General features: G+C 40.6%; 2 protein-coding genes across 8 annotated transcripts in view; both read left to right on the top strand.

The window, feature by feature from the left end:
- The window catches only part of RWDD1 (RWD domain containing 1), a 28730-nt gene extending 23797 nt beyond the window's left edge, over positions 1 to 4933 (top strand). For all 5 annotated transcript variants that reach the window (XM_045499354.1, XM_045499351.1, XM_045499355.1 and 2 more), the window contains one exon: positions 4641 to 4933. In XM_045499354.1, the coding sequence (XP_045355310.1) occupies positions 4641 to 4762 (122 nt within the window). In that variant the 3' untranslated portion in view covers positions 4763 to 4933. The remainder of the gene's footprint in view (positions 1 to 4640) is intronic.
- A 1548-nt stretch (positions 4934 to 6481) lies between these two features.
- Positions 6482 to 12683, top strand: part of LOC123608908 (amine sulfotransferase-like) — a 50231-nt gene continuing 44029 nt past the window's right edge. The window contains exons 1-3 of one of the 3 annotated variants that reach the window (XM_045499358.1): positions 6482 to 6713; positions 7473 to 7497; positions 8603 to 8740. The gene's annotated coding sequence lies outside the window, so the exon portion shown is untranslated. Of the gene's footprint in view, positions 7498 to 8602; positions 8741 to 12683 lie in introns of all 3 variants that reach the window. The other 2 variants (XM_045499357.1, XM_045499359.1) reach the window with 2 other exon arrangements.

The following is a 12683-nucleotide window of genomic DNA, read 5'->3' on the forward strand; positions in this document are numbered from 1 at the left end:
TTATTGGGTCCAGTTGGCTAGTATATTGTTGAGAATTTTTGCATCCATGTTCATCAGGGAAATTGGTCTGTCGTTCTCCTTTGTAGTGGGGTCTTTGGTTTTGGAATCAAGGTAATGGTGGACTTGTGGAGTGAGTTTGGAAGTTTTCCTTCCATTTCTATGTTTTGGGACAGCTTCTAAAGAATAAGTATTAACTCTTCTTTAAATATTTGGTAAAATTCCCTAGAAAGCCATCTGGCCCTGGACTCTTGTTTGTTGGGATATTTTTGATTACTAATTCTATTTCATTACTGGTTATGGGTCTGTCAAATTTTCTATTCCTGTTTCAGTTTTGGTAGTTTATATGTTTCTAGGAAATTGTCCATTTCTTCCAGATTGCCCAATTTGTTGGCATATAAACTGCTCATGATAGTCTCTTGTCTATATTTATGCAGTGTTGGTTGTAATCGCTTCTCTTTCATTCTTCATTTTATTTATTTGGGTCCTTTCCTTTTGCTTTTGATCACTCTGGCTACGGGCATATTAATTTTGTTAATTCTTTCAAAGAACCAGCTCCAGGTTTCATTGATCCGTTATACTGTTTTTTTGATTTCGATATCATTGATTTCTGCTCTAACATATATGTGTTAAGTCCCTGGCTGCTATTTCTTCCTGTTCTTTCTTTTGGGGTGAATTCCTTTGTGTTGTCATTTTGGAGGAAGAAGAAAAATTAATAAAATAAAAAAATTAAAACAAGAAAAAACAAAGGAAGTTAGATCCTAGGTGTGTTTTGGTCTGCTTGTTGAAAGAGGCTTGATAGAATAGGGACAAAAGGGAAAGAAAAAAAAAAGTAAGAAATTTAAAAATGAAAAATAATTTGTGTAATAAAATAGAATAAGATAAAATGAAACATAATAAAAAATGTAAAAAAATAAAAACAAAGTAAAATAATTTTTTCTCTTTCTGCATCTAAGAGAGAGAAAGAAAAGTAAGAAAAAAGAGAACTATTTAAGTAAAAACAGAAACAAAGAAAACGAACAAATAAATTATAACCATCCAACAATGAAACACTAATGAAACGCTAACCAGCCAACAGTGAAGCTTGTGCTATTCTAGGGGATGTGCTTGAAGGGCATTTGGCGGGGCTTGATGTAATGGCTCCGTTCTCCGCTAGGTGGTGCTGCTTAGGTTACTGGGGTGGATCTGTGTGGGTGCTCCTGGGAAGTGGAATTGGCTTCAGCCAGCTCACCAGTCTCTGGCGCGGGAACTTTGCATTCTCACCAACCTGCCATCAAAAACTCCTCCTGTATCTCAGGCCTCCGTCCACTTCCTGCCTCTACCCTGGCTGTTTGCCTGCCAGGTGGCAGGCACTTCCCTCCAGAGTTTTATCTCAGATTAGACTGTGTTTCAAAACCGCATGCTTGAGAGAGAGACTCCTGTGGCTTGGACCTGCACTAACTCTGGAGGAGGGTCTCACTGAGCAATGGCTGGGTGCCTGCTTACCCCAGAAGATGTTCGTGTGATTGCACGGCTGCAGAGGTTCAGAGATTAAGGCAAATGCAACACGCAGCTAGGGCCAGTTTTCACTGCAGTCTGGTGTCTTTGTCCCAGTATCAGTGACTGTGACTGCTCTCCAGGGTCTGCTGGGATCTTTTGCTTATGGGGAGGCGATATGGCTGCTACCAAATGCTCTCCAAGCAGGAGATACACTTCTCCCTGTGTGGGACACAGGCCCCTCAGACTGCACTGCCTGCTCCTGGGGATTCGCCCTGCTTCCTCACCAGAACAATGCCGGGCACCGAGCTCTGGAACTTGAGATTCTGCGCTGCACTGTTAACAGAATCCTGGTGGTATTGACACCCCTCCTTTCTCCCCATGAAGGGTTTAGGTGAACAGATTTCTTATTCAGTCCCCTGTGAATATTTTCACTCTTTCTTTTTCTCTCTAGCTACTTTCGGGGGAGTGCTTTTCTTGCACAATCCTGATGTGCTGCACTCACCCCCTTTCTTTTTCTCTTCCCTCTCTGCGAAAATAGCTCCCTACCTTCCGTGGCTTTTCTCTCCCCCAGTTCACCTCCTCTGTACCACATACCTGCCGATTTCTGTGGGTTACTTTCTGCAGATTGCTGCATTAATCCTCTGATAAATTTCCTAGGTGTTCAAAATGATTTGGTGCTGATCTAGCTGTGTTTCAAGGACTGAGACAAGCTCAGGGTCTTCATGTGCTCTGCTGTCTTAACCCTTCCCCCCTAAATCATAGTTTTTAACCTGAGCTGGACCCTTAGGGACACTCAGCATTTTGTTTTGTGTATTTTATTGCATTCTGGTTCCAAGATATTTGTTAGTCTCAAACAAACAACTCCCCCCCACCCCCCAAACAAACAAACAGACCCAGCAAGGATATCCTCATCTATCCCCCTCGCATGTTACTAGCTTGTTTTTCTCCTCTGTTATTGAGAAATTCTGGAACCAAAAAGCTGTGTGTGTCTCAGTCTCTCTTACACTTTAGAAGTTTTACTGTCTTCACTCATTCTTGACTCCTTACTGTGTCTAACAGATCAAGTATCTCTTCATGTCCAATCACTCACCAAAAGCTGTTTCCTCCTGATGTGGAGGTTTTATCATTTTTTACCTGGGTGTGTGTTGTGGTTTCTTACATTGTCTCCCTGCTCCATTGTCTTTCTCTTTTACTGCCTTTAGTCACCGCCCCTGAGCTGACGTTCCTAAAACTCATGTGTAATCATGACACTTCTCTCCTTAAAATCCTTTGAGGATTCTCTGTTGCTTAGAGGAAAAGGTTGGCCTATACAGTCCTTCTGTTTGGCCTTCATTTATGATATCTCTAGGTATTTTTCCTCAAGAATCTTTTGTTCCGGTTAGAAGTATTCAAAGTCTTATTTTTCTTTCTGCCTTTGCATATATTTCTACCTATAGTTGCTTTATCTTGCCCCTTTTCTTCTTAGTGAGTTCAAACTTATTGTAAAGATATTTCAGATGTCATCTGTTCTGGGAAGCCTTCCCTGCCTCTCCCCGAGAGCGTGAGTTATTCTTTGGCCTGTACTTAACATTAAGTATATTTTCTTAAAAAAAATTTTTTTTAGGGGCGCCTGGGTGGCGCAGTCGGTTAAGCGTCCGACTTCAGCCAGGTCACGATCTCGCGGTCCGTGAGCTCGAGCCCCGCGTCAGGCTCTGGGCTGATGGCTCAGAGCCTGGAGCCTGTTTCCGATTCTGTGTCTCCCTCTCTCTCTGCCCCTCCCCCGTTCATGCTCTGTCTCTCTCTGTCCCAAAAATAAAATAAACGTTGAAAAAAAAAAATTAAAAAAAAAAATAATAAAAAAAAAAATTTTTTTTTAACATTTATTCATTTTTGAGAGACAGAGAGCATGAGTGGGGGAAGGGCAGAGAGAGAGAGAGAGAGAGGGAGGGAGGGAGACACAGAATCCGAAGCAGGCTCCAGGCTCTGAGCTGTCAGCACAGAGCCCGACGCGGGGCTCGAACTCACGGACTGCGAGATCATGACCTGAGCCGAAGTCGGCCGCTTAATCGACTGAGCCACCCAGGCACCCCTACAAAAGTGTATTTTATTACTCAGTTGCTCATAGGCATGAAGCAGGACTCAATGTCAGTGGACTAGAGTCTCATAGGAAAGGAAGATGAAGAATTTTTGGTGATTTAAGTACTGTAATATCTGACCTTTATGTACTTCAAACTGAAAAGTAAAGATGTTTAATGCAAGGCCTATGTATTGCTTCCTGTAGGACTCAGACATTTGGAATTTGAGAAAGGCATACTATTAGTTATAATGGGAACTGAGTGAGAGTGAAGATCAAGTTATACCTATCAATTAAATAGCAAGTAGAGTTGAGTTTGGTGATGTATGTATCTGCCACGGTTGGAAGAGATAAACTGGTTCAGGCACCATTGTCAGTAATAATCAACTTTGTAAATCCAGGACATATCATCATCTCCAAGTTATAAAATGCCACATCATAAATAACTCATTCTAGGAAGGCTTTTTTTATAATGGGGTTTTTTAGAATTTGAACTGGAAGTAGGAAGTTGTTTCTAAAATGTGTCTCTTCCGAGGCGCCTGAGTAGCTCAGTCAGTTATGTCCACCTCTTGATTTTGGCTCAGGTCATGATCTCATGGATTGTGAGATTGAGCCCTGCATCGGGCTCTGCGCTGACCATGTGGAGCCAGCTTAGGGTTCTTTCTCTCCCTCTCTCTCTGCCCCTCCTCCGCTCATGCGCATGCTTTTGCTGTCTCTCTCCAAATAAATAAACATTTAAAAAAAGGGGGTGCCTGAGTGGCTCAGTCTGTTAAGCGTTCGGCTTCGGCTCAGGTCATGATCTCGTTCGTGGTCCATGAGTTAGATCCCCGCATCAGCCTCTGTGTTGGGAGCCTGCTTCGGATTCTGTGTTTCACTCACTCTCTGCCCCTCCCCTGCTCGCACTCTGTTTCCCTCGAAAATAAATAAACATTAAAAAAAAATTAAAAATGTGTCTCTGCTGCTTAGATCATTGTAATTATGATTTGCAGTAGTAGTTTCAGATTTCATCACTGGCATCTCACTGGCACATTTAGAAGTTTGCTATCGCCAGTGCATTACATCTTTTACTCCTGAGCATAAGACTGAAGGTGAAATGTTTTGTCTTTTACAGCTGGAAACAATGTGGAGGTAGATGAATCTCTGTTCCAGGAAATGGATGACTTGGAGCTAGAGGATGATGAGGATGATCCGGACTACAATCCTGCTGACCCAGAGAGTGATTTGACTGACTAATGGACTATCCGCATCCGCAGAGAGGCGTGACTGCCACAGCATCTGTGGCCGTGCTGAGGTGTTGATTTTTCTTTCTTTTTTTCTAAGAAAAAATAATTCTCAGGAGAATATTCTTCTGATAGCTTTCATCATTGAACTTAATAAACTGACCTTAAAATTTCAAATATAAAATGTTGAGTCCCTCTTATTGTTAGGAGTAAGGTCATATATATAAAATCATGTAGCGTTAGAGATCCAGCCTATAACACTAAGACTAGAAGACAGTCTGCTACTGTGTACAGGTGTGGCTCATATACAATGGAATTTTTATGTGGGAGACAGTGATGGCTTTTGGATTCTAAGTGTTGTCACTAATATGAAATGTCAGAGAACAGAGGTGAAGAGAACATTAAGCCTTCTGAATTCTAGCCTTTGGGCATGACACATTTAAGTCTTTGCAAAACCAGAAACCTGAATATAGTTAGAATTACAAAGGCCTTTAGTCTTATGGTAGTGTTTGAATCAGAATCCTTTGTGGTTATTCCAAGGTATGCACTTGTAGGCCCTCCGCAGTTGAGGTTATTAAACACTGACCTTAATCTGAATTTTAAAACAGTGAAATCTCATGCCGGTGACACAGGTGATACTGTTGCATACTCCTTATTCAGAACCATAGTCCTGTAGTTGTGAAATAGATACATTGTGATGTTCCTCCACTCTTCGAATTTAACCAGTCTGGAAAGGTCTGGATTTTGGGGGTTGTACAGTGTCTGCAAGAGAACACACATCCACATTCATGTACTTGTGAGACCTTCTTCATCATAGCTTGGAATGATTGATTTGGGGACCCCATGTAGGAGAGCCAGGCTTCATGCAGGTTATCTAGGCACTGCAACTTTGGAAAATTGAATCTTAATCCTAATAGGGAATTACTTGTGCTATTACAAATAGCTGCCTCCTTTCAAAAATACACGTATTACACATCCACAGATAAGCAGTATCAATCCCATGTTTATTTTTGGATTTAGGTTTATGGTTAAAATCAAATTATTTAAGACAAAATTGAGGAATATAATACTATCATTGAGGAATGTAATACTTTTTCACCAGCTTTGGTTCTGACCAATAGAAGGGAATACCAGTAGTGTTTGTCATTTCTCTACAGAGAGAAGTCCAAAAATTTGTGTTGTGTGAGAATTTACTTTTTCTAAGAAGAGATCCTTTCTGAAGCTGATCAGTAGATGCATTAAGAACTTGAGAGCCGTTGGGGCGCCTGAGTGGCTCAGTCGGTTGAGTGTTTGACTTCGGCTCAGGTCATGATCTCACGGTTTGTGGGTTTGAGCCCTGTGTCGGGCTCTGTGCTGACTGCTCAGAGCCTGGAGCCTCCTTCAGACTCTGTGTCTCCCTCTCTCTCTCTGCCCATCCACTGCTCACACTCTGTCTCTTTTTGTCTTTCAAAAATGAATAAATGTTTAAAAAAAAAAAAAAGAACTTGAGAGTAGTTTAAGCGTAAGAAAAGCAATGATGAACAATATAGTGCTGAGGTCAGTGAGGACTTGACCTTAAAGTGTCAAGAATGTTTCTACCTCCCTCTTGCACAAGACTTTTTTAAAGTATATGGTTGATTTTGTTTTGTTTTAAGTTTATTTATTTTGAGAAGGGGTGGGGAGGGGCAGGGAGAGAGGAAGAGAGGGAGAGAGAATCCCAAGCAGGCTCTGCACTATCTAGTATAGAGCTTGACATGGGGCTCAAACTCAGGAACCATGAGATCATGACCTGAGCCAAAATCAAGAGTTGGATGCTTAACCGACTGAGCCACCCAGGTGCCCCTGAAGTGTAAGTTTTATATGTTTTCTCTAAGTATTGAAGTGGATTCCGTCTTTGTCATCTTAGAATGTAGGCAGAACCTGATGATATGGAAATGAAGACTCAGAGTTTGTTGTAATGATACTCCTAAGTATTTTCATCCAAAGTAAATGTTAACTTTAATATTGCTTTTATTTTATGGGAATTAACCAAAGACTCTACTTCTCAAACTGGAGCACACATAATCCCAGGATGCGCAAAAGCATGACTGGTGGTATTTGAAGCAGTAATTGGCCATCTTGGATTCTCAGTTTTGCTCTTGGATTTGGGAGAATTTTTGCTTTTGTTTTTCTACTTATGCTAAGTTGTATGAAGTATTATAAGATTAAAAACGAATACTACTATGTGTATTCATTGCTGTATGCCTGTGACAATGTCTGGCACCGAATAGGCATCTATTATTTGTTGAATTGAGTGAATTATGCAAAATTCTCCTGCATTTTAAAGGTAAACCATGGCAGTTCAAGGAAGTGTTTTATTTGCCATATGCAGCTTTGAGTAATGCCTCCAGATTCTGCATTACTTCATATTCTTCTGCCAGGAGAGGTGCCTTAGGAAAAAAGTGCACTGATCTAAGGCAAACACCTCTAAAAGGTTACATGAACATTTCCTATTTGAGGTAAAACCAGAAAGAGTGATTAGTAACATTTCTTATGGATGAAAGGATGAGTTCATTGATTGTACTGTCACAAACTCCAAAGGTATATGTGTCAAGCGGCAAAGAGATACATTCTTGGATTCTAGGAGAAAGGAGAGTGTGAGTTTTCAATATGTATGTGCTAGCCCGTTGTTTGTGTTATGGAGGTGCAAACAGAAAGCAGGTAAACCATCTCAAGTAGCTCATAGTGTTTTGTTTGTCTTTCAGAGAACATAAATGTCCAGCAACAAAGGTAAACATCATATGATTATATATAAAAATGAGTCACACACTTCCAGAACTGTAGGGAGTAATTTTAGAGAGTCCATTGAGTTCTAAAGTGATAGGGAATGTTTTTTCACCAATGCACATGGAGTAGGAGTCCATATAAAGATGTAAATGGGAATGACATTAGCTTGTTTGCTGCTTTAGGACCTATGTCAGAGTAACAGAGATGCAGAATACTGCCATAAGGTTTATCATGAAGTTTATAGCTTTCAGTTTAATTTCCCCTTTGTTGGGCAAAGGACTTGGAAAGAAAAGGGGTGAGGTGGGGTGGTAATGCACGACTTAGTGCACCTTCCATTAATAGAAAAATGGGAATATGTTGGAAAATGTTTATGACTATTGTAAAGGAATGCCAAATCAAAATTTAAATTAACAGTGCTGTGTAGAGCCATTTTGGCACCTGAAGTAAAAGGAAAAATCAGTAATTACTTAAAATTTGGATATTTTATTTATCATGGATTTTACATTAAATCTTTATTTTTTAAAATACTGCATTAAAATGTTGATCTTAATAACTGAGTTTTTGGTGCTTTTTAAAATTTTGCACCCAAGATCAGTGCCTCACTCACATTATCGTAGTCCTTGGTAGGTCGAAAAGGCTTTCAGGGTTTCCTGGCCTCCATCCTAAGAATATTAGGGAGAAAGGCCTGGAGTTGGAACCTGGTGAAGATTTAGGTAAAGGGTGCTTCTTTGTGTAAATGAAGATGCTCAGAAGACAAGCAGAATGAGCCATACTGTTACCAACTTCAAGCAGATAGTTAAACTGAAGTAATTAAGGGCCTGGAAATTATTAGATTATGGGCTACTGCACATGCTTGAGATACCAACTGGTAGGTTATGGCTTTGACCATAAGAGTCCAAGCCTATGTAGATGTGATATAATCATTAAAGAAAAATGAATTACACCCAGATTTGTTGGTCTCTTGAACAAATTGATTCTTGTAGAACTCAGACTGTCTAGAAAGTATGGATCTACAAAATTTTTCACCTATACTTTTGGGATAATGTTTTAAAAGAACTTCGATATTAATTTGGATGTATCTTTTGACATTTAAATTTTGTTTTTAAAGGTCAGACTGTTTCTATTATTTGGAAAGGCCCTTAACACTTGAGGATCTGTTACTAAGGATGTTTTCTAAAAAGATAAATATTGATGCTATGGCCCTTGAAAATGACATTAAAGGAGAGTGTTAGGCACATTCTCAAAGGTATGCATTTAGTGTCTTTTTTTTTTTTTTTTTTTGCAATCATCAACTAATTTTTGAAAAATGTTTATTTATTTTGAGTGCAAGCAGGGGAGGGGCAGAGAGAGAGAATCCCAGCAGGCTTTGTGCCTAGAGCGCTGAGAGCACACAACCAGATGAGGGGCTCAAATTCAAAAACTGTGAGATCATGACTGAGCTGAATTCAAGAGTTGCATGCTTCACTGATTGAGCCACTAATTTTAGTGGATTCTATCTGAGATAGGAAGTTCTCTGTGTCCATGTATTTTATGGAAGGAGGTTGTATTTCTCTCTCTTAGACATAGATGCACAATTGAAAATGTGCCAGCACACGTTGAGCCAGCCCCAGAGAGTTTGAACACAAGGGGAAAATGTGAATATTTAATATTTAATACTTCATATTTTAGTTCACCACCGAAGGTTAATGCCTTGTCTAGTATGAAAATCTAAGAGATGGTTCTGGCAGAGGGGTGAGAACTGGAATAGGCCCTCCTACTAACTGGGAGCTTCTGATCATTCATTTAATCTCTGATCCTCAACTCCTCACCTGTAAGGTGGGGATCACAATACTTCTAGAACATGACAATTTTATTCAAAAAGGACAGTTAATAAACATGGTCAAAACTTGGTGAATTTTTCATGGGACTTTGTCTACAAATCTTCTCATGTTTTCCACACCACCTTTTCCCCCTGCCTCACACAATGAAATTATAGGGAATAAGTGTACTGCCTTGGACCGAATGTTTGTGTCCCCCCAGAAATTTGTATGATGAAATCCTAACTCCCAAGGCGATAATGCTAGGAGGTGAGCTTTGGGGAGGTGATGATTGGGATTAGGGCTCTTATAAAAATGAAAGCAGACTTGAGCTCCCTTGCTGCTTCTGCCATGTGAGGTCACAGTGAGAAGACTACGAAGGAAGGGGATTCTCTCTAGGTATGAATCTGCTGGTGATATGATCTAGGACTTCCCAGCCTCAGAACTGTGAGAAATAAGTCTCTTCATAAGCCACCCAGTGTATGCTGTCTTGTGATAGCAGCCTGATTGGACTAAGACAAATACTGCTGCACTTCCTTTTGCCAATACTTCATTAACATATTGAATCCGGGAGAAAACCAAACATTTAGTAGTGCAGATGGCACCGCCTTCAGCTGCAGTTACACAAATGTTACCTGCCTTCACATCTGTAGCAGCCAAACTGCCTCAGGTTAAAACAGTTTGAAGGGCAGCCCAACTCCTTAGCTCCTTGTGTGATCACTTGTGGGTTTTGTTGCTAGTGCATTGCAGTCCAACTTCTCCCTCTGCCCAGAGCACCTGCCTTCACTCCCTCACAGGTGTTGTTCCTGAGGGCAGTTCTCAGTCCTCATGCAAATCTCAGTGTGTGTCCTGGGAGAACGCAAATTAAAACATCTTAAGATTTCAATTACAGCATTGTGGTGACCTATGGCACAACAGCACTAGAGCAGAACTGGCTGAGGGCAGAGTTTGGTGGGATGGCTGTTGACTAGGGCCCCTGGCTACCCACACACCCCAAGTGGTGCTAGGGAAGTGGTTCTGGGTGGGGTTTGGAAATATATGGGAGCATTTTTCTTTGTCATATCAGGCTGGGAAGAAGCCAGGGATCCTAACAGTTTCTGCTGTGAGGACAGTCCCACAAGAGGAAAAACTATTGCAGAAACAAAAAGCTCAAAAGTTAAAAAAAGAAACCTTATTCCCTATACTGTCCACTTGTTCATGTTATGTCTCCCGTGCATTCCTTGTTACTTTTACCTCGTTGTGGGGTGTTTTGTACTTCTCCAGAATTTATAGATAGTGAAAGATGGGCTGAAGGGGATTCAGGCCACCATACCAGACCTGGAGTGATAATTTTGATTCTAGGATATTAAATGGAGTTTGGACAACTATGATGTGTTTTAAGCACATCTAGAATGGACTGATTTCAAAATAAAGTCAGAGCCTTCCCAGTAGCGTTCTCCCTGTTCCAGGAGGAATAATATTTTTGTAGAGATAAAACAAGCACCTATCATTGTTCCTTGGACCCTTGGTCTTTCTTAGGTTCTTTGCCTAATCTTTCTTATATGGCTCTTCTTCCACGTAACAATTGTACTGCATTAAAACCCCATCTCAGTCTGCATTTAGATAAAATTCCAGACAGGAGATTCTTCATTCAGCCTTACTAAAAGGAGTAATAGGTGACATCAGCATCTTGGCAGTGTAAGTTGTTCATTTTTCTCTCCCCTCAATTTGCGTGTAATTGGACATCCATGACTGAATAAAAGTGCCTCTACAGAGCATACGGGGACATTAGAGATCATCCATGTGCATCCAAAGTGGGTGGATTGAGAACCAGAGAGGCTATGGGGCCAAAGGGCCAAGGGAGGTGCAGCAGCCAGAGCGGCAGTGCTGGAACCAGCAGAGGAGGCAGAGGAGGTGGAAAGCAAAGGTGGTAAGTGAAGACCTCCCGACTGCTCAGGTGCAGCTGGAGGGGCCTGTTGCTCTTCAGCAGCACCTGGGTTTCCTGGAAGAGAACTCTGCGACTGGGACAAAGGATGGAAAGGGAAGAAGGCAGAGAAAGAGAATTGACAGAAGATGTGTTTTGCTGTCTGCCCTGGTCTTTCAGGAAGAGGTCTGGGACCTCTGAGATACCTTCCACCCATCCCAGTGTCCTTGGGCACACCCAAAGACCCAAGGGCTAAGCCCACAACTCTCCTGACACTTTTTAAAAAATGCCAGATCCTTTAGGTATGCTCCTAATTTAATGGTGAGTCAGATCCAGTAAGAGAAAATAAAATAATTGTGCTATATCATGAACTGAGAAACAAAGGTAAGTTTCTGATTGTCAATCTGTTTAACTGTTAGAGTCAAAGCCTTTTCTACACAAGAAAGGTATTCAGGCCTTCAAGTGAGATGACAAAGGCACATTTCATCCACTATGAAGAATCATAGTAATACAGTATCACAGGATAAAGGGCAATCCTTCAGAGCCAAATTCAAAGACAAAATATTGTGATCTGATGTATAATTCAAGACAGCTTTTATGAAGAAATTCAATAAGCTACAAGAAAATTTAGAAGGCAGTTCCATGAACTGAAGCATAAAACTAATGAACAGAAGGAGTACTTTACCAAAGAGATTGGAATTATAAAAAAAAGACTCAAGCAAATTCTGGAACTGAGAGACTCAAATGAGATGAAAAAATGCAGTAAGAAGCATTAGAAATACAGCAGGTCACATGGAAGAGAGATTAAGTTACCTGGAGGATAGGAATTTAGAAATGATTCAAGTAGAAAAGGAGAGAGCTAGGATTTCAAACAAGTGACGAAACCCTATGTGAGTTATCAGACTACTAGAAAAGCCAATATAGGATTAAGGAGTGTATCAGGAGAACAGAGGAAGGGGTCAGAGAAACCCGGGAAAGGAATTTAACATACAAGTCAACAGAGCTCATAGAACATTTTATTATCTCAATGGGAAAACAATGAGACATTATGATGAGTGTCCAAACTCAATGATAGAATTCTTAAGGCAAGGGAAAGAAGAGTTAGCCCACAAAGAACCCCCTACCCTTTACCCCCTATGCCTTAGGCTATTAGCAGATTTCTCAGCAGGAACTCGAGGGAGTTTACCACTAGACCTGCCTTGGAAGAAATGCAGAAAGAACTCTTCCAGCTGAAATGAAAGACACTAATAAATGAAATCACATAAAACTCTGATAAAGGTGATACAGTCAAAATTAGAACATTAACTCTGTTTAAGAATAGTTTGTCAAACAATTACAGAATAGGGTAAAGGAAGAGAGCATTAAAAATAATGATAGTCACTATAATTGGTTAACAAATTCATAGCATAATAAGAGGCAATTTGTGACATCAAAAACATAAAAGAGGGTAACATAGACAAGTTAATTTGAGCTGCTAGTGGCAGAAAAAG

The sequence above is a fragment of the Leopardus geoffroyi genome, chromosome B2 (genome assembly GCF_018350155.1).
Source record: "Leopardus geoffroyi isolate Oge1 chromosome B2, O.geoffroyi_Oge1_pat1.0, whole genome shotgun sequence".
Taxonomy (NCBI): Eukaryota; Metazoa; Chordata; class Mammalia; order Carnivora; family Felidae; genus Leopardus; species Leopardus geoffroyi.